General features: G+C 42.5%; 2 protein-coding genes across 2 annotated transcripts in view; one reads left to right on the top strand and one right to left on the bottom strand.

Annotated features, from left to right (window-relative positions):
• Window positions 1-2,879, top strand: part of smap1 (small ArfGAP 1) — a 106,672-nt gene extending 103,793 nt beyond the window's left edge. Inside the window, exon 11 of the mRNA XM_047602944.1 lies at window positions 852-2,879. Within this exon, the coding sequence (XP_047458900.1) occupies window positions 852-872 (21 nt within the window). The 3' untranslated portion in view covers window positions 873-2,879. The remainder of the gene's footprint in view (window positions 1-851) is intronic.
• Window positions 2,643-27,642, bottom strand: part of b3gat2 (beta-1,3-glucuronyltransferase 2 (glucuronosyltransferase S)) — a 48,770-nt gene continuing 23,770 nt past the window's right edge. Inside the window, exons 2-4 of the mRNA XM_047602945.1 lie at window positions 25,168-25,312; window positions 15,276-15,424; window positions 2,643-4,740 (exon numbers count right to left, since the gene is read on the bottom strand). Of these exons, the coding sequence (XP_047458901.1) occupies window positions 4,654-4,740; window positions 15,276-15,424; window positions 25,168-25,312 (381 nt within the window). The 3' untranslated portion in view covers window positions 2,643-4,653. The remainder of the gene's footprint in view (window positions 4,741-15,275; window positions 15,425-25,167; window positions 25,313-27,642) is intronic.

The raw sequence follows: 27,642 nt of genomic DNA, 5'->3' as shown, positions 1-27,642 counted from the left end.
TATCTTTACCAAAATGGATAGATAGTGACTTAGTCTTTCAGTTCCTATAGTAGATATCTTGTGGTTGGTCTATGCTACCCCCCCTTTACTCACCCTTCCTCACCCTTCTCTCTGCAGTGTTTATTGTTACCCTCCTTCCACCCCCTTCTCTCCTGTCCCTCCCCCATCTAGGGCGAGCCCAGCTTGGTACTGTATTTATGTGAAAATGATGTGAACTTACGGCGAGAGGTCGGTGCTCTGAATCCGGATATTTGATTTCAGTTTGTTCATCAGGTGATGCTACGTGCTACATGGGGGTGGGGGGGGGGGGGGGCGCAGAGTGTGAAGCCGCTTATTAAAGCAGATGACTTGAGCAACATTAAGTTAAGCAGACTCTTATTACAGTCAGCGCAGGTTCGGATCGTTCCCACAGCATCATTGCGCTGATTAAACTCACCTGAAGTTTCCATTTCCAGAGTTTTGAACTGTCTGTAGGTTCACAACACGGCTGAGAGTTTATAGTAGGACATATTAAAAAAAATAATAATAAAGGAAAGCAATGCCTCAGTAGCACAAACTGATCAGTTTAGTTTTTATTTTTTGTTCTTAATACTGTGGTTTTACCTTGAGGAGGAATAAAAATAGAGCTACACATCATGTAGGGCTTTATTACATATGTTCAAACCCATGTGTCCTCTTATGTTTTACATATGGTGCTGAGGGGCAGTTAGTTTAGCTTAAATGCTCAAGCCTCAAGCTGGAGGGAGCGTGATGTCATTGTTATGGATGTTACCTGGACACCTACATTAATATCTTTGCAGATCAACGTGGCACCTGTATTCAGTAATGTGGCCCCGCTACTCTGGTTTTAGGAGCAAGAAAAAGAGATCTGATGCAGCTTCTCTGGGGTTCCATCCAAGGAGACGGCATCGTGCAGCGTTCAAGGCTCATATCAAGTATTCCTAATGACTTGGGGAAACTATAAAACATTTGGGCGGGCGCTGTAGCTGATCATTTAAAGAATATACACATAGTCTAAATAATGGTGTGTTCGCACTACAAGCAACAAAAGCTACAGCTTGGTTAGTCGCCATTGGAGTTAGTCTGGTTGGACTGGAGCAACAGTTGAGCAACAACAATAACAAAAAAGTTGAATGAAGCTCAGACCGTTGCTTCTTATCTCCGGCCTCCATTGAAAATGTGTGGTAGCTCGTTGCTCTCTCAATGCTAGTGTGAACGCACCATAGGACTTCTGGGATTCACTCAGTAATTACTCGGATACTCCCCCGGGGTCTCCCTGGGTATTTTTGGTAGCCATGCTGTGATGTTTTGAAGTGAGGAAACTGGCTGGAGAACCAGTTAAAGGTCCCATATTATGCAAAACTCACTTTATAATGGTTTTCTAACAGTAATATGTTAGAGGCCCTAGAAGTGAAAATATTCTGTCACTTCCTTCACTTCGTGCTCCACTTTTTAGCGAATGTGTGCTCAAACAGGCGGAACTGAGATTTTTCCCTTCATGACGTCATGTAGGGAAATCACCACTCCTTCCAGTACCACACTTCCTTTGACCCGCCCCCCCCGGATAGATGAGCCCGAGCGGGTGCCATTTTATCTTCTCATAAACCCTCATAAACATACATGTCAAAGGTACGAGCATTGTTGGTTGCATCAACGAACCGTAACAATTACCCTTACAATTAGCGGAAGCTACCATTAGCTACATGTCAGTAACTGTAACAACAGATACGAACAAACTAAGTGTAACATATTCAGACACACAATGTTTTCAACTAATCATTAAGAAGAGTCTGAACTCCTTCAGGAACGTCTCCTTCTGGGTCAGATTCTGGTTCAAGCTGGTAAAGTAAAGAGGGTGTGGAGTGGGCGTGGACAGACACAGCTCATTAGCATTTAAAGGTACAGACACAGAATCAGTCTATTCTCAGTAGAGCTCACTAGAGCCACTTTTTGATTGGCTGAAATTCAGGACCAAGGCTGAATTTGGGGTAATACACTTAGAAAACAATAATGTTGGACCTCTGACATCTGTATGAAATTGTTGAAAAAATGTATAATATGTGACCTTTAAGATATTCCTCATTGTTGAATTTAGCTGATATTACCCCACCACCCTACTTTCCTCCACTCCCTGAGGCAAATTCATTTTCTGCTGACATCACAGCGGTTTGTCTTCACTGCACTTTAAATAGCAGAGCAGGTACCCCGTCTCTCGCTGCCTGATCATTGTTGTCGAACATCGCTTCATTTAAGCAAACAAACTGTCGATCGACTTCCAAACGGCCAGGCAGGAAATCCTGGACAGTGTTTCTCCTTCCATGTAACGGCGCCGTCTCCGCCGCGTGTTCTTGACATCCGCCATGTTCATTGTGGTGCTTTGTTGTGTGCTGTGCAAGAAAAGCAGCAGTTAGCCTGCAGCAGATAAACCTGGACGACAATCAGAGGGCGGGGCGACCGGCAGGATGGGGGTACGGGCGAGCGGGGCTGGACAGCGATGGAGACGGGGGACCTGTATGACGGTTCTTGATTGGTCCCTAACATCACTGTCCAGTCCTATGAAGAACAGAAGAGCAATAAACCCACTCGGATGCACACAGGGTCCCTCTGCCATGCAATAACTGGAACACTCTGCTGAAAACATGTTGAATAAATCTAATGTCCTCCAGGTTTATTTCCAGTGTGTTTACATTTTCTGGTGCCTAGTACAGAGAAAGAAAAAAAGAAAATTAAATAAAAGTGGTTTTCGTGCATTAAAAACCGTAAATGTACAGGAAGTTTTCTGTGTTTCTGTCCAGTGGCTCCTGGAACTCTCCTTTCTTTTTCCTCCTGTTCCAGGTTTTATGAGAGGGGTCATTTGGAATAAAAGCTGTTGAATCCTGGATTTAATCCTGTTTTTATTTCAATCACGTACAACAAACACCATCGCACATTCTGCCTCCTCAACGTCAGCTCTCAGGACAATACTGCTGTCAAGAAAAACGTCCTTCATACATGTGTCCGCCCTCATGTGCTGTTTACATGCCGCCTAGTCTTTTAATTCTTTTCGTTGCGTTCTAGTTGTCGCCGGCCCGCGGACTCTACATTATTGATGGCATCTTGTCGGGATTGATGCTCCTGGGTTTTGAGCCGCGGGCCATTTACAAACCAGATAACATACGTCACATACATACATACATACATACAGAATGAGAGGGGACAAAGGTCGCTCCACTTCATCAGTTCAGGGAGTATTAAATAGCATTTAGGCATCAATAAATCATTATACAGCACTAACTTTAAGACATTCATGTGATTTAACAGAGAAGACTGGCACGAGCCACCTCACAGACATGAAGAGGAGGCTGCGAAAAACATTGTTTGGCATTTTGGAATAGGATAGTCTTTTAGCCAATTACAGCAAAAAAAAAAAAAAGCATGTGACGTAGCATGTTTGCAACAGCACTTTGGATTACCATAATTAGTAGAAAAATTCCAATGACGTTGTGCTTTGCAGCCAATGTGGTGTCGTTACAGTAATTATACTCCCAGAAGGTTTTTACACTCCTCTTATAACATGCAGTAAATTGTAAAACAACTGCCAAATACTGAATATTGTGGAAAAAATGGGAAAAAGCACCTTCGCACAGGACATTTTCTGACCTTTTTATAGTCGGACATTTTGACACAGACTCCACAGACTTTACAACAGACTCCACAGTGGACTCGAAAAAGCTCAGCAGCCAATTTGTTACAAACACATTCAACTCGGATGAATTTACTCGGACCAAATAATCTGCTTGGTCCGGCAGATCTTGGCTAGTTTCCAACAAAGGGCTTCCAGAACAACATTCGGCCACAACAAACTGCGGAGGTTAATCTTGCTTCCAGGCTTTAATGTGTTTTAAAAAAAAAAATCCCTTGAAGTTCAGTTTAATTTGCTCAGTAAAAAGCTGTGGGAGGACGTGGGAAGTAGGGGAATATTATTAATTCCACACCTGTAGTTATACGGCATGGTTAGCCTAGCTTAGCATAAAGACTGGTAGAAATTGAAAAATACATTTATGAAGATCTCTAAAGCTAATCACAAACTGTGATTTGTTACATTTCTGGTTATTTGAGACAAAATGTGCAAACAATTTTTTATTTTTTTGTCCAGCTTTCAGTCTTCATGCTAAGTTAGCTTTATGCTAACCGCATCCTCATGTCTGCTTCTTAGAACTTGGTCAGTGGTCTTATCACACTTGTGTGTAGAAACCAGTTTCCTAAGATGTTGTCTTACGTGTGTGGAAGTCTTCTCTGTCTCATGTTCATATCACAACGTCGCAGTTAATCTGTCAGTGATGTATTCGTTTAAAACAACATTAATGATTCACTTTGACTCACATGGCACTTTTCAGTTCAGTAACATGATATTTTACATTTATACTTTTAGTTTTTACATCAGCAGGCTGTGGATGGAGAGAAAAAAAAACAATGGTCCACGTATCTCCAGTCCGTAAAAAGAACTTATTCTGGATTCGTCCGACTCTGACAACGTTTGACAGCCAGCCAGGAGTCTGGAATCATGCAGCTCCTCAGAGTCCATGTTCACCGTGAACAGATTGTATTAACCCGATAAGGACAGGAAGCAGGCTGCCGTCGTTAGTCTCGGTCGAGAGATGGCGGCCGCTGCGATCACACCTCGATGACCACGGTGTCCTTCCGGTGTTTGGGCTCGTTAGCCAGGTGTGGTTTCTCGGTGCGAGTGTGCCAGACCAGCACCTGGAGAAAAAAAAAAAAAGAAGTAGTAGAAGAGGGGAAATCTGCTGAGAGTGGAAGTGCAGGATAGAAAGGGGATGAACAGACTTTTGCGCTTGGATAAATACAGCTTTACTGACACCATGTAAGACCAAAGACTTGATATCACTGGGAGTAAAGCTGCTGATCCGGGATCATCTTTTTGTGTGTCAGTAAAAAAAAAAAAAAAAAAAACTTTTTGGAGACTTACTGAAATCCAGCTAGCATGATAATTATTTTTTATCCAGTAATGATATTATTGTTCTCAACCAAGTTTAACCTATAGCGGCTTTACAGTGCAGGTGTCCATCTTGGACAGTATATTAGTCCACTGGTGCTTGAGATCAGGATCAGACTCGTGTCTGAATTAACGAGCAGCAGGAAAACACTTCAATTATCGTCTGAGCTATAGGTTGTAGATGTCTAATTATAAACGGGCATACACACAGAGAGAGACTAGCACCAACATGGCAACAAGGAACCAAAGTCAGTTTCCTGATGGGTTGTACCCACAGATTTTTTCTATTTCCTCTACTTCCCACCAGTCTCTTAGAAAAGAAGAAGCTACTTAGATCAGTGGTGAAACGTCTTCAAGAAATTCTACATGTCCAGTTGCTTTTCCTTAAACCCCTTTGACCTGGACAACTGAGAACCTTCACAGGCAATAACGTGCAACGTGGAAACAATTTCTTTGTGCAAACTTTTGTCGAAGCAGCTAGCACCATCTTTGAGTCCAACATCCTTTTTCACCATTCAGAATATTCTGCACGTCTGCATTAAAGTTACTCGACTTAACGTGCTTCGTGTGCCGTGAACATCTGAATGAGACAGTTCCTTGATTTTCTTAAACAAAACACGAACGACACCTGGGTCTCATTACATCGACTGGAAACACTTCTGAACAGATGGACTCCTTTAATCCTGGATGTAATATTGGCTCATTTTCCTTAAACGACAAATCCACATGTTTAATATTTCAGCTTCATTTGATTTGATTTTATCTACTTTCAAGACCTCCGTTCGATTTTTGTGCAGAAATGTAGGAAATTCTGAAGTCTACTTTGTGATTGGTGGAGCTGACTACACTTTGTCCACACTAAACCCAACAGGCTTAAAATAAAAACAATAGATATGACAGACGTGGGGACAGTAAGACCTGAACACACCAGACAGTATTTACCCCATCGTGCAGCAGTTTGCAGCATGATGACCCACGTACACTATCAGCACGAGCAGTTTGGACCTCAGTCCTCCATGAAAGAAGCAAGTTGATGGATTTGTCATGTGATCAGAGCTGATAACAAGTCTGTTAAGACACATATCAGACACAATAACACGAAGCTTCAGCCACAGAGACCGAGGGAAATGTACTAAAACTGGAGGCAGTTGCTCAACAGAAACACTTCTTGATTTGATAGAATATGTGTTGAATGGAAAACCACAGCTGTAGTCTCTGCAGAACAGATTGCGTTGCACCTTCCCGCTGTTGAATGCGATGCCCACCGGCTTCCTTCCACACTCAGGAACCAGTCCGACACCTCCAGAAATGGATCAAATCAAAGGCGGCGCACACCTCTCCGCAGCTGTTTGTCTTGTATTTACAGCCAATTTCACAGCAATACGCCGGTGTGAAAACACCGCAATGGATGCGGAGATTGATATTTTCCTGGAGCGGAGAAGGAATTAATTCCTCATGGGTTCAAGTCAGGTTATTTGGAGCGTTCCTCTGTTTTAGAACTATAACTAATGAGCCTTTAATTCCAGTGTGTTCGGCGCCACACACACACACAGACACACACACACACACACAGAGACAGAGGCGTGATTTATTGCTGGCTGAGGACACTGACGTCGTTTCTGGGCTTCTTCAGGTGGAACATGTCACTTCCTGCACACCGTGCTGCTAATTGGGCCGCTTTGCATATCTAACGAGGCTAATGCAGCAGCCACTAAAGCTCTGCTCCGGAGCTGTGGGGGAAAACGGCGTCCGAGTCCGTGCCCACACCAATTACACAGTCAGAGAGTCCTCCCCGCTCCCCGGACTCCAACACCTCTCGGTCTCTCCCTCTCACTTTGCTCTCTGTTCTGCTCATTCATCACGGCCACTTTTTCTCTCCCGGCTTTTAGCTTCACACTCCTCTCTCCTGCTCCGACTTTCCTCTTCCTCCCTCAGGCAGCCCGGAGACAAAAAGCCTCTCCAGATTAGAGCGGCTCGGTTTTAATAGTGTGAGGAGAGGACTGGCCTGTTTCCCCCCCGTCAGAGGAAGGAGCGCGTTTACCTTCAGATGACTTACATCCGCGATTAATGCTCTCATTTGCGGCTGTGTGTTTGTAGCTGTGGCCATCTTGTCTATCGGTTATCATAACATCAGCCACAACATTATGACCACTGAGCCACCGTTCTGCCCTGCGCAAAGAACATAAAATGAAAAGGAGATGCAGACGTTTGAATGTCTTTCAGTGTCTTTAAATTCCATCTGCAGGAACAGGAATGAGCTTCGGTTTTGCGGTCAGTGACTGTATCTGCTGCATCTCACCTCCCACTGTGCACCATGGGATGCAATTTATATGAGAGCGCCTTCACATTCTGCAGAGGATGCACACTGGCAAACAGAAAAATAAAAGAAATGTAGCAATAAAGTGAACTGGCGCTCCTGCACCCTGGCCCCTAATGGTCCTTTATAAACCGTAAAATAAACAGTTGTTAATGTGTTTAGACAATTAATGTATATGTCAGAAGAGAGCCTTCGTATTCCTTCGCCTCTGGGAAGCGGTGCAGCTTCGTCGTGGGCCTCTCAGTAATGGAGGTTTTAGTCTGGAGCTTGACTGAGACGACCAGACGTCTTTCATCAGGCCAAGTTTCCAGCACTTTGCCTAATGGCCACGAGCCTCGAGGACAATGTCTCCAGTGTTCGCGCCTTTTCTCTCGCTTTTGTCCGTCTCTGCCTCTCTTGGAGTGGCAGGACCTGTTCTTTCGTTCATCCGCAGTCATATACCAGACCCGTTTAAGTGGCGCCCGGCGTACAGATCTGATTTCAGAAAAGGTTCCTGGAGGTAGGATGGGCTGAGTTTTTAACAGGAGGATGAGATCAGTGGCTCCAGGTCACGTGAACACTACAAACCCGTTTCACTGTGTTTCTGTCTCAGTCTTTTCAGGCTTGCCTCAGAGCAACTAACATGTTCCACTCGAGCTTTTCTGTGCCTGAACTCCATTAAGATTTAATTTACATTGTAATAACAGCTGCAGCCTCCTGGGTTCCACAGCTGATGAATGTAAATCATTGATACGATTAAAAAAGAAGAGGGGTTAGGTGTAAGAAGGATAGAGTTGGGACCAGAGAATAACTCAAGGTTGTGTTGCAGTAATGATTCTTTGACCTCAGGGACTTTAATCATAACCAGCTGAGTTCAGTAAAAAAAAGAGCGAACCACAGATGTTCTGTGGATGTGGTCTTCCTTCAGTCCTCCTGTCTCCTCTCTAATCCCAGTCAGACTCAAGGATGTTGAGATCAGGACATTTTGCTCTTCTTTACGCTGCCTTTTTTTGTAAACATGAGGACACCATTAAACCAAACCTCCAGCTCCATTTGCAGAAATGCAGCCCCAGACTTGAGGGAGAAACCTCCACCATGCTTCACTACTGTGAAGCATTTCTGCAGACACTCATTACTGAACCTCTCTCCAGGCCTTCAGTGAACAAACTGCCTTCTGCTACAGACAAATATTCCATTCAGTCCATTTTTTCCATGTTTCCGTGCATATACGTGCATCACTTGTTCTTGTTTCCGTGTCAGAGGTTTGGATTTTAGGCTCCAACATTTCCTTTGGAGAATTTTCTGGCCAGTACCTGGGTTTTAGTACCTGGGTTTTACTGATTTCTGCCAGTTCTGCGCTGATAGTGCTCCTGGACATCTACAGATCTCTAAAGGAAATAAGCTTGATGTCTTTAAGTTTCCTTGGTTAAACCCCTGCATCTACGATCCAACAGAATCCTCCGATTTTGTGTATATAGAAGAATCGATGCTGGCTTGAAGGCAAAGGGGTAGTAACACCAAATATTTCTTTTATTTGGACGTTTATTTAGTTGTTTTTTTTCCTAAAAATCAAAGAAATACATTTCATATAATTTGTTCAAAGACAATAATCTTTTTGTGGCGTTTGTGCTTTGTGAATTTTTTACAAGCAAAAAAAAGCTACCAAGAAAGGAAGCTTTTTTTCTTGATACAAGATGATTTGATTGAATATAAGAATATTTTGCTTCTTTCTAGTAATGCTGTTTTTGCCTGGTTTGTCCCTGATCCATTAGACCCGTTTCCCTGCAGTCACTCAAACTAAGCAGCGTTGTTCCCTGAGCTGAACACAGAGTGGAGGAAACTCCTGAGTCATGCTGACACCGAGGGGGGAGGGAGGTGGGTGTGGGGGGGTGGGAAAGGGGATAAACTCATTTTAGATTCAGCACCGAGGAGACGACTGCAAATGGAAGTAAAAGTGACAAAGATGCTTTGTGAATAAAGTGAACCTTTGTGGGATTTCATTCAATCAGAAAAGAATATTTCTCAAACTACCTGGAACTAAACTACGCTGGTATCTAGTCTGAAGCTTTTGATGGAACATATCAGGGGGCTGTAAATGGTCAAATTTTCCATTTTCTCAGTACATTGTTTTTCAAAGATTTTCAATAAATGACAAAATCCCAGAACATAACATCGTCCTTGGTTTGTGGCTCCAGATGCTTTGAGGATGCACAGGTCAGAGATGCATTTAGCTATGTTCATATAATATAAATAAGCTTATCTGGAGGCTGAGAGCTGATACAAATGATACAGACGGGAGTGTAGTGTTTCAGGCCGTGACAGCAGACCTCCCTGTGTCCTCTTTCTTTCCTCTGTCATTCTGTCTTCTCCTACATCTCCGCCTTCAGTCAATCCATCTCCTTCCCTTCCTCCCAGCGCAGCTTTTTTCCCTCTCCTCCTCTCTTCTGGATCTCCTCTCCCTCCTGTGCTATCATCCGTCTCCATCTGTTCCTGCTTCCCCCCTGCTTTCTTGTCCTGTCACTGCTGTCTGTTGCCATTACTCTCCCGCTCTAACTACATTACAGTTCCCGTCGGTTGCTCTCCAGATACCGGCCCCGGCCGTCAGACGGCCATCTCTGCCCTACATTGCCAAGGTCGACCTTCTGATCTCAGATACCTTCCTCCAAGAGGACGCAGGCTGCAACTCGGGATGTGTCCCAGCTGCTCAGTATCAAAAACAGCTCGGACCGCTCAGACACAGACTGAGGAGGTTATGCTTCTCTTCAGTCTATCAAGTAGACTGTTATATTTGCAGCCCTTTTGCCTTTCTGTTTTTTTTCCCTTATTTCAGGTGAGAACAGTGATTATCCAAAGCTTAGCCTGCTTAGATCATTAGAGTTAAGCCACTGACTGTATATACTATGGACAAGCCCATCATGAACCTCGAAAATGAAGCCAGAAGTGGGCGGAGCCTGCGGTCGCTATGCTGGATGACCTTTTCTCCGCCCACACAGATGGACATAGGGGGTCGTGTCAGATGTTGAGACCGACTATTGAGAACAATTTTTTTTGTATCAGGCTGTGAACATGTTTAATAATGCTGTAAAGTTGGGCTTTTTAACATGGGGTTCTATGGGGATTTTCTCACTTTTGAAGCCTCTAGTGGCCACTCGGTGAACTGCAGTTTTCAGAATCAGAATCACTTTATTGATCCCAGGGGGAAATTACTTTTCATTACAGCCGCTCCCACTCAACGTGAACCAGTGTTAAGAACAAAGAGCAATGTAGGTAGGCAATAAGAATAGTTATAGTAAGACTACACACATCAATGTAAAGAATATAAAAAATATATACAATAAGTGAGCCTGTGTTACGAGTTGTTGCTCTGTAGTAACATTGAATATGGGGTACTGCACAGAAATTATTCCACAATGGGCGTCATTGCTCAGAACGGGAGTTTGCTGCTTGGGTTAAGTTAATGCATGTTTCAGAACTAGCCTGGTGTAGATTGATGCGACCGCCACCACTTCTTTTTTGTTTTGTTTGTTTGTTTTTTTGTGCGCTAACCCTAGGATGACCCTTGTCGTGCCCGGGGAAAATCGACAAAGACTAGTTGAGGTCTAGTTAGTTAGAATTTCTCTTATGTAGAGAGGAAACCAGGCGAGTTCTGGAACAGTTTGGCTGAGAACGAATCCTCTACCCGCTGGTCTTTGTTAATACAATCCCAGATGTATGTACAAAATGCAGGGAGGTGAAGGGGACATTATTCCATTGTATGTGGGAATGCAGTAATATAAAATCTTTTTGGGAGGAGATTAAAATAACAATAGAAAAAAAATATTCCGATAAGCATTCCAATGGATCCTGCACTTTTTGTTCTGGGATTTTATCCAAAAGGCAACAAATACAATAAAAGTGAACAAACATTAACAGATATGCGTCTTTTACCCAAAAGATCCAGTGTAATGTTTTGGCGTTACATACTTTTCCTTTGGAGAGAGTGACGTACATACGAAAAGGAAGGATATGTTTAAAAAGACATGGGAACCATTTAACGTGTCTGTTAAAAGTATCGATCTAGAAAGTGACAATGAGTAGGAATAAGAATTCAGTTAAGTAATGAGAGGGTTAAGGGAGCTCAAATACCTCATAATTGTAATAGGTTATTAAACCGTGCACAGATATTTATGGCTGAGAAGGTTGTGATGTGTATGTGTATTGTTAATGAGGCACATGTCTACATACCTGCTTTAACTGTGTGTATATAAGAAAGAAAATGTCAGTAAATATGTTGTTTTAAGGTTGAGGTGTTTTAGGTGAGCAGACAGGACGTATTATGTTCCAACATCAGCATTTACAGGTGCTTTGTGTCTGACCTTTAGCGTGGTGTGTAGAAGTTTGTGTCTTCAGTTAGTATTTGCGCTGCTGTTTTTTCCAGGTTATTGATGAAGTCGTTCCACAGTGACTCCACATATTCTACATGACATCATATTTAACGAGGTCACAGCTGACAGACTGAGTGAAGTCACGTGTTTAGTCAGTGACTCCGTGAGTGATGATGTCACAGCGGCGCGTGGTGATGAATGCTGATGTCGGCGCTGATGACTGATGATGTCACAGCCCACTAATAGCCTGTATTAATATCAGCAGCGGGGCACCTCCATTAGTGTAATGGGGCTGATAATGATGATGATAGTTTCAACACAGCGCTGTCTGCAGCAGCGGCAGCAGCAGCAGCAGCAGCAGCCAACTGTAAATGATCATCCAGCCGCTCCGGGAGTCTTTATCCGGTTCCCTGCAGGAAAACATTCACCCACCAGAGACTCGCTCTGCAGCGGGGTGACCTGCACACATACGGTGAACTAGGAAATTTTGATTTTACATTTGATTTTAGGGGCTCCCTTCTTTTTTTCCTCCTTACATAGAGGATGTTTATGTATATATGTATATATAAGTCATTCAGATGATCTACTACACTGGTAAATGTTCAACCCTATTTACACTGATCAGCCACAACATTATGACCACCTCCCTAATATTGTGTAGGTCTTGTGCCTCCGAAACAGTTGTGACTCATCAGAGAAAATGGAAATGAACCTTCTGCAGGTTGAAGCTACTAAACAGTGTTAACCTTACGACTTATTTTTGGAACCTGGCCCCTTGTGACAGTAGAGGGAAGAGAGGGACTGTCTCTAAAGTGTGTGAAAATGTGAAGTTTTCTCATTTTTACCTGGACCATGTCACATTACATTTGCAAAAAAGTACATGTTCCTATGAGCTATGGCCATCACTTTATTTTATCGCAGACATTCAGAGTATAAAAGTTCATAGAATGAATTCAGACCCCTGACTCCAGCGCTCGTCAGATCATTTGTCTAGTGCCGTTCTAGTTAACTCTAATTCGGCGCATATATGAGACGAGACTGGCAGCGATGTGGCGACTAGAGACCGTGAAATGTCTTCATAATGATGTTAGGTGGGTACCAAGCTGAATTAGTCCCAATTTAGAGGCGACGTGATTGAGCCAGTCATACAGTTGGCACAAACACGGAGTTCATCAGATGTTGATATTAAGGGAACACCACCCACAACGTAGGTTGTTAGTAAAATCATGGAGCATTGTTGGCGGTATTTCCTCTTCTATTAGACCCCTTCACACTTTGTAAACAATGAGATGTTTCTTTGAGGGGCGGGGCTTAGCTGGAGGCAAAACACCTCTAACAGTGTAGCTTGTAAATGCTGGTTAGCATATTTTAACTTTTAATTTTTGGCAAGAATGGACGAGAAAATATATATATTTTAGAGACCGTGAGTGTTATTTTAAAAAGTTGACTGTGATGGGACAATATTCACTGACCCCTACACTCTCACTCACTGGATGGATGATTTAGAACCACTGTGGACGGTAACGTAGTAAATGCAAATTCTGCTCACATTGCATTAGCTAGCGATTAGCATTATCATTAAAGTGTAACAAGAATCCCCCAAATAATGATTAACTTAACGTAATTTCAGTCACAATTTAGTCTAACTCATAACATTATCCAGGCTGAAACTGATGATGCATTACATATTTATTTTATCTGTGAAAGCAATTTTATCACTTTCCAATTTCCCAGGGAAATAAGCTTGATGTGTTTCCTTGCCCGACCACTGCATCTACAATCCTACAAAATCCCCAGCACAGGCCTAAAACTCTTGCACAGTGCAGTTTCTGTTGTCTATAAATAAAGTGGTAGGACCATGCAGAGAATTCAGTTTTCCAATAAGCATGCAATCAGACTGCTCTAACCATGCATTCGTGGAGGTGAACGATACAGAGTTTTTTGAATCTCTTACTTAAATCCAGAGAAGGATCTGAGACTGCAGACATAACAGTGGCCGCCATCACAGCAGTAACTAACCACGGGGCATCTCTCCCCTCTATTGACACCATGAGTCACGCTTTAAGCTGGTGGCACCGTCTAAACTTAGACAGACGCTGCTTGAATTGGATAGAAACAGCATTATAGCGCTATCAATTCTAGTTGTGCTCTTCGACAGCTCAGATCGATGCAGCTCATCTCAAATCACCCCGGACCCTGTTGGCACTTGGTTTTATGAAGCCACTCATCCTCTTGACAACCATCACAGAGTCGCCTTAAAGGACCGTTAGTGAGAAATGGGTCCTATTATGTTTTCACCTTTTCTAGGAATACATGACTCAAAAGTGTGATTTCTGCAGTTGATCCAAACGAGCACAGAGTCTGCAAGTGGAAAGTGTTTTTATTCACAGGCTGGTTTTGTCAGCGTTTTTTAAAAATAATTCTTGTTTTTTAAGTAACATTGATAGTTATATATTTCATCAACATTATTTCCATTCATTTGCGCTGAGAGAAAATGTCGTCACTGTATTTGGAATGGTAGCATCCCTGATTTGTGTGGTTGTTTTTTTGTTTCTTTTTATAACTCATTGATAAACCAATACATTAACATCAATAGTTTCTCAGGTAATAATAAGAAGCCCTATTCAGAAAAAAATTATTTTATTTTTTTGTCGTCTAAGAGTTGAATGAATGCATATGTTTAAAGCATTAAACGTCTCCACGTGACACAACATTAGTGGTCACTTGTGCTCAGATCCCGGCTCTCTGCAAATAACATGTACATAGTACATGTAGTAGTATGACAGTAGAATATAGTGGAAGTCACTGTCTACTGTTGTTTCAGTGTGTGCCTATGACAAAACCAAACAAAAACTGGAACATACTGACTGCAATACTCCAGCAGGATGCAGCCTGACACAGACACACATAAAAACGCTTTAGGAACAACTACAAAAAAATAAATAAATAAACAGCACAAGGTGTTGACCTTGCCTCCAAATTCACCTGATCCCAAACTGATCAAGTATCTGTGGGATGATCCACAGAGGCCCCTCCCCCTCAACCCATCAGATCCAGCAGCCCCCACTGACAGCATCCTGTTGCCAGACACCACAGAACACCCAGGAGGCAACTTCTGGGTCTGAGTGATGAAGATCATGTGGAAGTGCAAAAAACTGCAGTTCATCAAGTGGCCACTGGAGGCTCCATAAGGGGGCAAATTCCCCTAGACCTCCATGTTAAAAAGGCCAACGTTACGGCAATAACAAATATGTTTACAGCCTAGTCTAGCTTTGGCGACAGCAGGCTCCGCCCACTTCTGGCTTAATTTGCGAGGTTCAGAATCCAATTAGTGACGTCTCGATGGGTTTGTCCATAGTATAAACAGTCAGTGAGGTCACCCTCAGAAGGCCCATGCCCATTTTCTGATGAGTCACAACTGAGGAGCAAGGGACACCTACACAATATTAGTAAGGTGGTCATAATGTTATGCCTGATGGGTGTAAATATCTCTAAGTGAAGTGGCAGCCCAGCTTGATAAACCTGAACCTGAACTTCAGCAACAACAAATAAGGTCAAACGAGGTCTGATGAGAAGTGTTTTCAGTCTGTTGCCATGGCGACGGAGGTGCCAGGCCACTCACCCGTGTGCAGTTGTTGGCTTTGGGCTCCAAGTCGCTGACCTTGGTGATCTGCTTGAGGAAGTCGGACTCCTGCATCCCCGGCTGAGAGCCCCGGCGCTTGAACTGCGCCCGCGGGTTCGCCAGGATCACCTGGAGGTTCACCGCAAAACCTGTTTGGGGGGGGGGACGGAGGGAGGACAGAGAGAGGGTGAGGGAGGGTTGAAAGCGCATCATGATTGTGTTATGATCACAGCAGAAAATGACAGCGTTCATGAGCGTACCTAATGACCGTGATGTGGCTGATATGAAACGCATTCACCTCGGGGGCTCGGAGATAATTGTGGTATAGATGAGAAGGAAAGCACGAGAATGTCAGAGGGAAGTCAAAATGCTCGTGAAGCCCTGGTGCTGTAGCAGAGGTGAGGATTAATGACGGCCTGCAACCAGATCGTATCAGCGTGATTACAGACGCTCGGCAACCGGGGCCGTAAACCAACCGTCGGACGCCGCGCAATTACATAAGCAAAAGACTGTATACGAGCCGCCCTGCGGCCACGAACATGTTTGAAGGTTGAAAAGTAATCCACACTGTGAGATTAGCTGGAATTACCCACGGGGTCGCTTCGTAATAACAAATCAAAGGCAACAAACTCAACAGGAGAGCTGTACGTGATGGATCCTGCTGCTTCTGCTTCTTAACCTCGTGCTCATCAACACGTGTGTCGTCAACACGTCTGGTGTGTTGTCTGACCCTGAGGCCGAGAGATCCACAATAATTAAAATGAAAATGAAAATCCACCTCCTCACATTAGAATTAGAAAAAACTTTATTTGTCCCGTAATGGGGAAATTACAGTTTGTAACAGAATGCACAGGAGCAGAAAAATAACGAGAGTAAAGAGTGAAACCGTATGAAAGATAAATAATGAGATAAAGTAGAAGTATTGGCACAAAAAGTATCAAATTGCACAGATAATGATGGTTGGATATTGCCCAGAGTTGCACAGTACAGAGTAAGTAGTGAATGGTGAGAGTGTTGAAGCCTTGAGATAATGTGATTATATTGCACATTTTAATAATGTTCGTTGTGAAGCAGGAAGTTAAGACCTTCTGTATCGTTCCTTCACACAGCGAGGGTGAAGCAGTCTGTCACTGAAGCTAAAAAAAAACTCCAGCGTATCTTAAATACCTCAGAGCACCATATAGATTATTTCAAACTGCAGGATGACGTGTGGTTCCCAGATCACCAGTCATTAGTTATGTTGCTATTGTCATAGTTTTGACCGTGATCCTGTTTTTTCTTTGTGCTTCCTGTTTTTATTTGATTGGTGGATTGGTTTCTCCTTGTGTGCTCCACCCTCATTAATTTAATCTGTGCCTCATTAACTGCTCTGACCACAGGTATACACAGCCCTACAGTTCAGTTCCTCATGTTTCTCATGATCTTGTCTTGTTTTTGTAGTTTTGTAGCATTTTTCGAGACTCTGCCTTTCTCTGAGTCTTTTTTTTTTTATTATTTAGTCCTGCCGGTCTCTTACTACTCGTGCATTGTGTGCTGCTACTGTTTAGCATGCTATTAGCTGTGTGTGTCACCAATCTCCTTGTGGGTGGCTCTGGTCTGGAGTTGTGTATTTTCAACCTGTTGAGCTGCATTACTTCCCATAGTGGCCCTGGTTTCATCAACCTGTCCAGTCTTCATGGTTTATAGTCATCTGCTTCTCTCAGAATGCTAATACTTTCACCACCATAAAGTGTTTTATTCCTTTTCTGCTCTTTTCAGTCTCTCATATCTTGCATCAGCTCTATGTTGTACTTGTTTTACTTGTATTTTGGTGAATAGCAGTAAAAAGATCTAAGCTAATGTCTCTGTGGTTCAAACGGATTGTAACATCTTATCCTGTGTAATATAAACACCATTAGATTCTACGTGTGAGCTTTAGTTTAGCTTTTGTTGCTCGTCGTTCGTCCTCCACCTGTTGCACGTGTATCACTGCAAACATCAGTTACATCTTTCCTGAGCCATATGTGTGGGGATATGTTGGGCTTTTCATTTGAAACACAGGCCTAGAAGCCAGCCAGCCTGACTTTAAATGCCAATAAACTTTGCAGCGATAAGTTGGTCTGGAGTCGCTCTGTCGGCCAATCAAATAGTTTGGACGGAAGAAAGTTGAATTTGTTTACAACCAAATGGCTGTGATCGGCTGGAGGACTGTCCAATTGCATGCAGAGGTATTTTTTCTCTTTATTGGTTGAAACACACCCAGTAATAAAATCCAAGTGGAGCATCACCAGACTAGTAAGTTGCCTGCATGGAAATTCAGTTTATGTGTGGAGACAAATACTGTTTAACCTGCAGAAAGATGCAATCCATCCATCCAGCTGCTTTCATTCAGTACTTCAGTCTGGAAGGGATGGACTTTAAATTGATGTATTAATGACAGAAGCCTTTTGACTTGATGCTTATAAAGTATAAGTTAAGGAAAATACTCAGTCTGAGTCAGAAAATGAAATTAATGTAGAAACACACTAAAATCCCCAACATGGTGAGATTTAGAACGAATGAGTGAAAACGTAGGCGCAGTCGTCCCATTCTCCGAGTATTGTACTTTCTGGTTGTGACAGGAGAATATCTGGAGACGCTGCTGCGATCGTCCATGCACACGGTCCCGGCATAATTACAGAATTTTTATTTATGCAAATCGTTAGTGGGCGGCATGCTTTGGCAATCAGCGCATTAGTGGGGGAATTTACCCTCAGTAATTCAGCGTCCTCGCCTGCTCTGTTTTCCTCCTCTCTGGTCCTCCTTGGCTGATCAACAATTTTCCAGACTGCAGCTTTCCTGAGGTAAAGACACCTCGCCAGCAGTCCTCTGAGGACAGTTAATGTCAGTGTGGGTCACCCAGAGGGAGAGGCTATAGACATGTGTATTGGTTTGCCTCATTATCTCTCTACTGCTGCAGTTTCTTTCTTTTCAGCCGACACATAAACACACTCAGACGCAAGTAATGATTATAGATTTACAGCCGGTAGATGTGACGTTTTAGACAACCGCTGTATTTACATTCAACATAAAAAAGCCTTTCATACTCGAACATCCTCACTCCCGCACCGTAACTCATCCGGCCCGCACAGAGAAACTGACACAGCGCCTATACAGCTGTTGGGTTATGTTGCTGTCAGGCTTATTACTGCTCTGTGTGCGATGCTGCAGGGTAATCACGAAGATAAATGCCGCTCAGGTGGAGCAGATAGATATGAGAGCAATTACAAGATAGCATCGCCCTAACCTGCAGGCAGCTGCTGTGATATGGAGATCACTGCTTATCTGAGCCATGTTTGCCCAAGAGGCTATTGTCCAGACTCTCGCACTAACTTTGTCCCACTTTACACCTGACCCACTCCGCCTGACCTACATGGCTGCGAGAAGCAAGTAGGGCCCATCTGCAAAATGTTTGGAGGAAAATATTTGCCTGTAGTTAATCACTGTACGGGCCAAGTTCTCAACAAGTGAAGTGTGAGTTTTTATTTTTGCACGCCTCGACACCTGTGAGTCCAAAAGTACTGTGTGAGCTTTTTTTTGTTTTGTTTTGTTTTGTTGTTTTAGGAGCTCAGCTTGTCTCCGTTTGTAAAGGAGGAACCAGCGTCTTATTAAGCTCCTAAGCCAGACTTCTCAATTCGGGTATTATTGTCCAAAAGCTGCTGAGGCAGAATTATATAAGCGCAGCTGAATGTGGTTCACTGTCATTCACTGGTTCAACTGGTTCAACTCTTACTTTTGGAAACAAAGTTTTTCAGCTTCTTCTCTTCTGTTACATCTGTTGATTATTTTCTGAGTAGTCCATTAATATTTAGCTGTATCCTCACCCTGGACAGGTCTCCAGTCTATCTCAGAGCTGACACAGAGAGACAGACAACACTGACTTACCCAACATGGATATTGTATCATTGTATTATTATGATTCTATGTTAATTTGCACCCTAAATGTACACAGGCAGATAAATACTAATGACACATGAGTGAGAACATGCAAACTCCACCCAGAAAGACCCCAAAAAATAAATTACCTGTCATGGTTCATCACGATGGATTCATGCAGTGTTGCATACATGCAACTGGAAATATATTGGACATATAGTTTTTTTATCTGCGAATGGTTGGTTACGTACACTTGGATCAAAGGGTTAATGGACATCTATCTTTTCTAGTTCTATATGTGCAGAAACAAACTTGCAAAAGAATTGGAAAGCAGCGTTCCCACGCCAGCCATCAATATCTGCTGTACAGAGTCTTTGTTGAGTTCTTTGAAGAAAAGAAAAAGATAAGAATGTTAACGGTGACTCCGAGACACTGAGCGACGACCTAGAATCAGACAAAACTCACTTTGTTTCCACAGATAAATGCAGAGTCTGAACAAACACAGGAAATGTAGAAACACATGCAAGGACTCAGAGTGTGTTTCTGTTCAGGTGAACTCTCTTCGACTTTAGGAGGAGAAAGGTTTTCTCTTGCTCCTCCAATTTTTTCTCCTTCAACTGTTGATGATGATATAATGGTGGGGGAATCACCGCCTTGTTTCAGACAGTTGACCTAAACCTTGACCTAAGTTTCTGCAGCGTCTGCACAAACCTGCAAAATGCACGGACGTGTGCACAGCGACCTTTGTCTTCTCTCCGCTTAATAGTTTGTGTTGAGTGTTTTTCTGTTCGGTTCTGTCCTTCAGAGCAAGAGAAAGGTCTTCAACTGCTCTTCTCTGCTCTCCTTCATCTCATCATCTCAGCGGCCCGGCTGTAAACACCGGGGTTACTGCAGGTTAAACTCTTTCATGTCCCGGTCTCAAAAAACGCTCCCAAGACACGAGTGCCACTTCAGGGGATGCACAGTCGTCTCCGTGTTGTATTGTACCTTTTTGTCTTAGCGTTCACTCTGTGCGCATACATACACTAATTTGCAGTTCTCTGCGGATGGATTGTAAATTTGCATGTGTATATATACATATCAGGGCTGTCAAAATGAAACGCGTTAACACAGATTAATCCATCGTCATGGTCAATCTGATTATAAGGCATAATCATTTTCTGCAGCAGAACCGGAAGATGCTAAACAGCACGTTGGTCGTCTCCATGGGAAATTTGAGGACAAAAAAAAAAGATGCGACAGTGTATTGACATAAAATATTATCATATTCTGCAGGAAGTTTTCTTTTCACCGAAGCACTTCCAACTTAAAACAGCACATTAACAGCAAGTATACGTTAGTCGGGGATTCTGCTAGCATTTTGGCTACACTTGCTTGTAAATATATGTCCACTGTTCGGTGTGAGACACCGTTCTCAGTTGCAGGAAACGTTATGAATAAGAAGCGGTCAGCTGTCCTCCCGTTGGACAATGTCAACAAGTTAGTTTGTCTTAGAAGTGGCTGGAAGAGGAGGAATAGGGCACATTAATGTGGAGAAATGTTGCTTTAAAAACAAAAGACAAAAAGTTGTTAAGTTGTTTCAAGTTCTGTCTTGAGTCTGTTTGCTCATGCAAAATAAAACAAGGTTAATATAGATTAAAAACTAATGGTATTTAATCGCGATTAATCGAAAATAATCCACAGCAATCCTGTGATTAATCTAATTAAAAATTTTAATCATATATATTGATATAGATATATTATATAATCTCCATATTACTACCCCAGAATAAATACTGTCCACTCATCTTGATTCGAGTGTTGGCAGGTGCGTGCCTGTGTGTCTTTCCAGTAGATGTTCGATGTAATTTTTGTGTGTGCACAGTCACGGACACACTCGCACTCTGAGGTGAATAGTACTCTACACCGTCATTGTCCGGGCTCCATTGTGTCTGACTAAATGAGACAGAGCAGTGGATGGGAGGCTTTAGTGATCTGCTAACAATACAGCGCTGTATAACACAATGCTATTAGGACACGTACTGGCACTCTCTCCACGCTCTGCAGACACCCCATTGTAAATCCCATGAATAATAATTTAAGACTGAATAAAGTTTGGGCCGTTTATTCTGTGCAGCCATTGTTGCCCTGAATATAAAACAAAAGAATTCTTCGTAATACAGCGGCGGCAGTAAATCTTAGTGTTGCAAACTGACAGTGTAATTATGTGGCGCTGTGTAAAAGTAAGGCCAATAATTACAGGGTGTGCATGAGAGAGACGGAGAGGGAGATCAGGAGGAATGGGGCTGATTCGAAGGAGGACAGATGGAGTCTTGATCGTGGTAGAGCAGGAGAAGTGGAGGAGTCAGACAGAGAGGCTCAACCTCGTTATCAGGCTTTAATTAAAAAATAATCCCAAGGGCAGATCTGTGCATTTGTGTCACTGCGTTTCGAGTGATACAAGCATGCAATCAGCATTTGTTTGTTCTATCTGCTTCTCTAAATTCATCATTCTCCGCCAGGAAATCCCGTCCCATCCACGCAGACTCTAAACCCAGCGCACGTGGGATAACGAGAGGTGTCGATGCGGTGGTATTGTTTGGTCAGCGTGATGAATTATTTTCTCTCAGAGGGCAGCGTCGCTCACTGCTCTGATTGGATTTTCACACAGCAGCTACATAAACAGACTGATGGAGACGTCTTCGTCGCCATAAAGACGCGCTCAGATCTCCACAACACACCCACATGCATTGAGTGTGTAGTTAGACTTTGATTTTTAGATTTTGTTTTAATGGTGTAGTAAAAAAGAAAAAATGAACGGGAAATGTTAAAGATTGGGGAAAAAAAGTTTAAAAAAAAAAGTTTAAAAATTGCAAAATAAAAGAGAAAAGTCTGGTCACAACACTGGAGATTTGATTAGATTTAGGTTAATAGTGCATTAAAGGCATCTTTGTGTTTTGCTATGTTATTAAAACGCATCTTATCTGCAGATTTCAGTAAATATCAAGTCTGGCTTTTTAATTTAAGTTCATTTTTACCTGTTGAAACCCCACAATACTCATGAGGAACTCTGCAAGGCCACAGCCTGTGGGTTCAAGCTATAGACTGTATAAAAGATGGATGCCATCACAGCTGTAGAAGTAAATAGCATATGGTCCACTCACACACTGTGGATTTTTTTTAACTATATTTAACTTTTTTTCTTTTTGAGGCAATAAGTTCTTTATCAAGATTTATCAGATATTGTCTGAATCTGTGCCTAAAATGAATTAGATGGAAATATATGAAATTTGAAAAATGCCTACATATGATTAACCATAGGAACATAGAGATTTTAATATATACAGGATAAATGAAAGCTACAGTATTATGAAATCTGCCTCAAAAGAGCAAACAAAGCTGTACCAGAGAAAATGAAACCATCAACGCAAGGTTTGAACCAAAATTAAATTCATCACATAAAATTATTTATAGGCTGATAAAAGGCAGCAGAACAAAGTTAACTCGACGAACCTCCCGAGTCTTCCTGGAAGAACAGGCTGCATTCAAAACACATAACGTGGAGACTTTCTCTGCGCCTCAAACTCATTTTCACCCCACCGTGTTCCTTAAATGCAGAATCCATCCAGTCTGTCACTTTTCAGCACCGATTTACTCAACAAGCCTCTGCAACACTACGTGGTGATTTATCCCAGGAATAAACAATCAGGCAAAGTAGCACGGCAGCTCCTGTGTGGAGGTGTAACAGTCAGAACATTAGATTGGAAAGATCGGATCTCATTTTATGGTAAATTAATCCATAAAGAAACAGGAGCTTGGCTGAAAAGCTGTCAGATCTCTGCAGAAAACGGAGGGTTTTTTTGTTTTCTTCCCTTTTATCATAAAAGTCAGAAGACCAAAACTAACTTTGTCTTTTCTGTAATTATTGACCCGATTAATTCATCTCATCAACTGAGCACTGAGAACTTAAAACAGCTAAATTTCATATTCAAGGCTGTTTTCTAATCGTTGCTTTTTGTGGTGCATTTATTTCACCAACAGTATCTGACAAATGAAAAGACCAGCTTTAATGGTTCACACATTTAGCTGTAATATCCAATTTCCTGTTCTACACACTAAAACACAAGTACAGCAGCAAATGTATGAAATGTGACCAGTATCAATTTTTAGAAATAAGAAAGACTGAGCTGAGTTGAACAAATGACAGTCAGCGCTGGTTGGTGCTACCTGCTGGACGAATATTATTCAAGTATTTGACTCTAATTGGACTTCAACCCACATTCGCATACATGTACTCCAGCTTCTCTAGTGGTGGGTCATTGGGTCCTAAATAGTGTGCAGTTAGCCATGACTATAAACAAATTCCCAAGATGGAATTCCCAATATCCCTAGAATCCTAGTGTCAGTTTAGCTGAAGTACCCAGAGAAGGCTTCAGAGATGTACCACATTTTGTATACATTATGCATATCTGCAGCACACAGTATTAATAAGCTCATGTGTTTATGTTCAGTTTTGTTGTTTTCTATTAGTTGACATTGTTGCTGTGGTTGTGGAGCGTGTTTTTTTCCTCCATGATTTCAGTGAATGTCCCATTGAGAGTTGAAAGTTTGCATATTAGAAGTTGCATATTAGAAGTGTCAGACTGAAGGTGTTTATGGTTGACTTCATCCGACAGTAGCCCATGTTCGAGCTCTAATAAACTTTCCTTTGTTCCTTTGCTACAATATGTATTCAGATCAAGAATATAGATTTCATTGTTGCAAAGCATTACTTTCTACTGCGTTTTTATGCGTCGTTTAACCCCTATTTCTGATGACAATTGAGTCTGGCCCCACCAGGCCAGAAGCAATGGCTAACTGCTAGCTTTGCAAAGACGCCCCTGCTCTGCTTCCCATGTGTTATTTTTTCTTTCTTCCTTTTTTTTTTGGAGTGCATAAACAGACTTTCAGGAAATGAGTATCCATCTGAAATGATGTCTCATTACATAAGAACCAGAGCAATCAAGACTAGTTAAACACAGTCAGCTTTCAAACTGACAGCGAATCATTTGCAGAAATTCAGCAACATAACCAGCGAGCACCGAACATGTCAGGTGGTAAACATGCGGAACTTTCTGGTCTCGCTTCTGTCTAAAGAAGTTATCTGCTTGTTCCACCTTAACGAGCCACCGGCAGGACAGCCGACATCACCACACACTACCAGTCAAAAGTTTGGACACGCTTTCTCATTAAACTGAATGAGACGTAGTTTGATGAGAGCCTCAAGTTTCAAGCCCATTGGTTTGCTCGGTCTCCCGTTGTGCCTTTGATGGAACCTTATTTGTCTGGTAAATTCTGAAGCTTTTCAAATGGAACCATCTGTTATGAATCAAAACGTCTTCAAACACAAAAAACAGGGACACAAGGTGGCTATTAAAACTATTTGTAGGAGGTGTCTCCAATCTGCCCCAAATGTAAGTCAGCAGAAGGCACTTAGGGACTGATTTTCTGGTCCTGTCTGAAACTATATATCTGGACAGATATCTTCAGATAGTTCTCTAAAATACATGACTGTGTTATTACACCACTGGGCGGATCCCAAGGTCTTTCACCTACAACCCACCCCCCAACTAAAGATATTCTATGGTCATTGGAAAAGGGAACATTTTAACCCTTTGGAAAAATGAGGACGTCCCTTCTTTTGAAACCTGGCTGGCAGAAGTGACTGATTTATTGCATCTGGAGAGGGTTCGACACAGTACTTCTTTAACTTCTGCAGCCTTTGACAAAATGCGACAACTCTTCTTGTTATATCTGTCAACTTTGACCTGAGTAACTACTAGACAGGTATGACTCAGTTAGGTTGATAGTGTGGACACGACTGGTATTGAACACTAACTCATATTTTCTATGAGGTTATTTTTGTAGCTGTATTTCTGTTCTTAACAGAAAATCTATAAATAAAATATTTGCAGCACAATCTGTAGGTGCTTTTGGTCTGTGTGTTAGTAATTAGTTTTCCAGTAGATCTGCCTCCTACCTGCCATGTCGGTGGCGAAGGGTCGGTCCGGTCTCCAGCCGGTGTACCAGCCCACGACTTTACCCTCAGACACCAAGGGGCGCTCGTACGCTCTGCCACCCACAAATCCGACAGGCCAAACTGACACGCCGCGAGTGCTACGCATCTGCAGAGAGGAAAGAGGAAATTGGATTAGTTATGTCCCGCTGTGCACAACAGTATTCACTAAGTGCCTGGTTTCCAAAAATATAATCTCTTGTGTCATGAAATGAAGTTTGACAGACATTTAAAGACAAATCGTCGTCTGCAACTCCAACAGTGACGGCTGCAGCAGCACATTTTTTTTTCCCCCTTGCTAATCACAATACACAAATTCTGCAAAATCGAACCAGACGTGATCTGCAAGCCCACGGGTGACATCCACCCTGAGGGGCCATCGACGCCCAGGAAACCTCAGAGACGCTGACTCTGAAATGAATTACTTGAGTGTCAGTTTGCATGCGCGATTAGACATTTTTAATTTCATCTGAACTGTGGAGCAGAGCGTGCAGGCAGAGACAGCGTGGCTAACTGAATATCAGACCAAACGAAACTGTGCGGCGCGGGGCTGCCTTCCATTTTCACAGTGAATGAATTTGCACACAGCCAGAAGCGGACCGAAAAAGAAATGAGACAAGGAGAGAGAGTGAGATAAAAGACTGGCAACGAGGAGGAGGATGAGGAGGAGGAGGAGGGGAGGTGGACGATGAGAAGAGTTTTTGTGTTCAAGTATGAGACATCTGTATCTTGTGTGTTTCACTGTGTGTGTGTTTGTGTGCGATTGTATTTTCCGAGTCAGGCCACCCTGAAGCCCATTCAGACGATGCTCCTCATCGCTCACCCAAACAGCCTCCAGCCACTCACTCATGACAAAGCAACAGAACAAAACCAAATCAGTAAGCAGCACTGGATCACTGCACCCAGACATCACACTGAGCTCTAGCAACGATGCAGAAGGAGAGAAATAGTTGAGTGCATAACATGAAAAATCATAAAACAAAATCAAAAAATATCCAAAACTGTTTGTCTCAACTACAAGGTGTTTTACTGGGGAGTGATTCTGGAGGTTTACACCAATCAGCCGCAATATTATGACCACTGACAGGAGAAGTAAATATCATTGATCATCTTGAGACAATTCAGTGTTCTCCTGACATCCCCAGCACGATGCAGCCTGACAAAAACAAAAACACTTAGGAACAACTTAAAAAAGCATGAGCACAAGCTGTTGACCAGGCCTCCAAATTCACTAGATCCCAAACTGATCAAATGTCTGTGGGATGATCCACCGTAGACTGTTTTGGAGGCACAAGGTAGAACTACACAATATTAGGAAGGTGGTTGTAATCTTATGTCAGATCAGTGTATATGGCTGCCTTGTTCAATAAATGTAAGAACAGACCAGTGAGCGCCCACTGATTGGACTGTTTGTCCATTCAGGTGTGAGAAGGTTAATGTTGATGTATTAGTAATGGGGAGCTGTCAGTCTGCCATTGACAGACTAATTAAATGATGTCTGCTTCTAGTAAAACGAATTGAATCCTGCCAGAGCTGATGAACAGAAACGAAGCGGTAGCTACGACGTAAGCAAATGTAAAGCATAATAGAATTGAACATTCTGCAAACTGAAACTCACTACAGATGGTCACAACAGACACTGTACGTTGATGCTACCGGGGAACCAAGAGTTGTTCCTGATGCGTTTAAGGCAACTGACAGCTGGGTTTGAGTCATTCCTTTTCTGGTGGTCCACAATAAACAGAAATGTTGATTGGATTTAGTACTTGTATTATAACCAGCAGAGATTTATAAATCACATCACGAGCGATGGCATGAGAGGCATAGCCGAACAATTAGCTCCTAACAACATAGCTCCGGATGGAAGCATCACCAGAGCCTTGGAGGGACTGACGGCTCTGTCTGAAGAATTGGCTGAGAAGGCAGGGACAGATGATCCATTTAAGAATTTCTTAGAGTTACAGTTTGGCAGGTTTAGCGGGAAAATATCTTCTCTCGTATAGTTTCTGTTTCAGTGGCCGCAGCTCTGACTTGGCAGATCTGCAGATGCTGCTGCATCCCGTGCATCAGACAACTCATACAGCGCTGGATTGGGACCAACATTACAATGATTGTTGAAGAGATCCCTGTCTTAGGACGCTGTACTTTAACCTTCCGAGATCCGAGCTTTTATTTGCTATGCATTTTTAATTTCTCCAAGGTATTTGGGATCAGTAGGACATAAAGTATAAAAACTAAGCATCATCTTTCAACAGGAAGTAGTAGTTTTGAAAAACACAATGTCCTCATATGTGGACACTGGGATTATTTCATTATTTATATTATAATAAAGTCACTATTGTGTAACAAAATATAAAACTGTTTATTTATTTAATACTTGAACATTGCTGAGAAAAACAGAATTGTGAATAATTACTGTAAGTCCCAACGTCCTCAAAT

The sequence above is a fragment of the Mugil cephalus genome, chromosome 13 (genome assembly GCF_022458985.1).
Source record: "Mugil cephalus isolate CIBA_MC_2020 chromosome 13, CIBA_Mcephalus_1.1, whole genome shotgun sequence".
Taxonomy (NCBI): Eukaryota; Metazoa; Chordata; class Actinopteri; order Mugiliformes; family Mugilidae; genus Mugil; species Mugil cephalus.
Note: the sequence above shows the minus strand (reverse complement) of the source record. Positions and strands in the feature narration are given on the sequence as shown.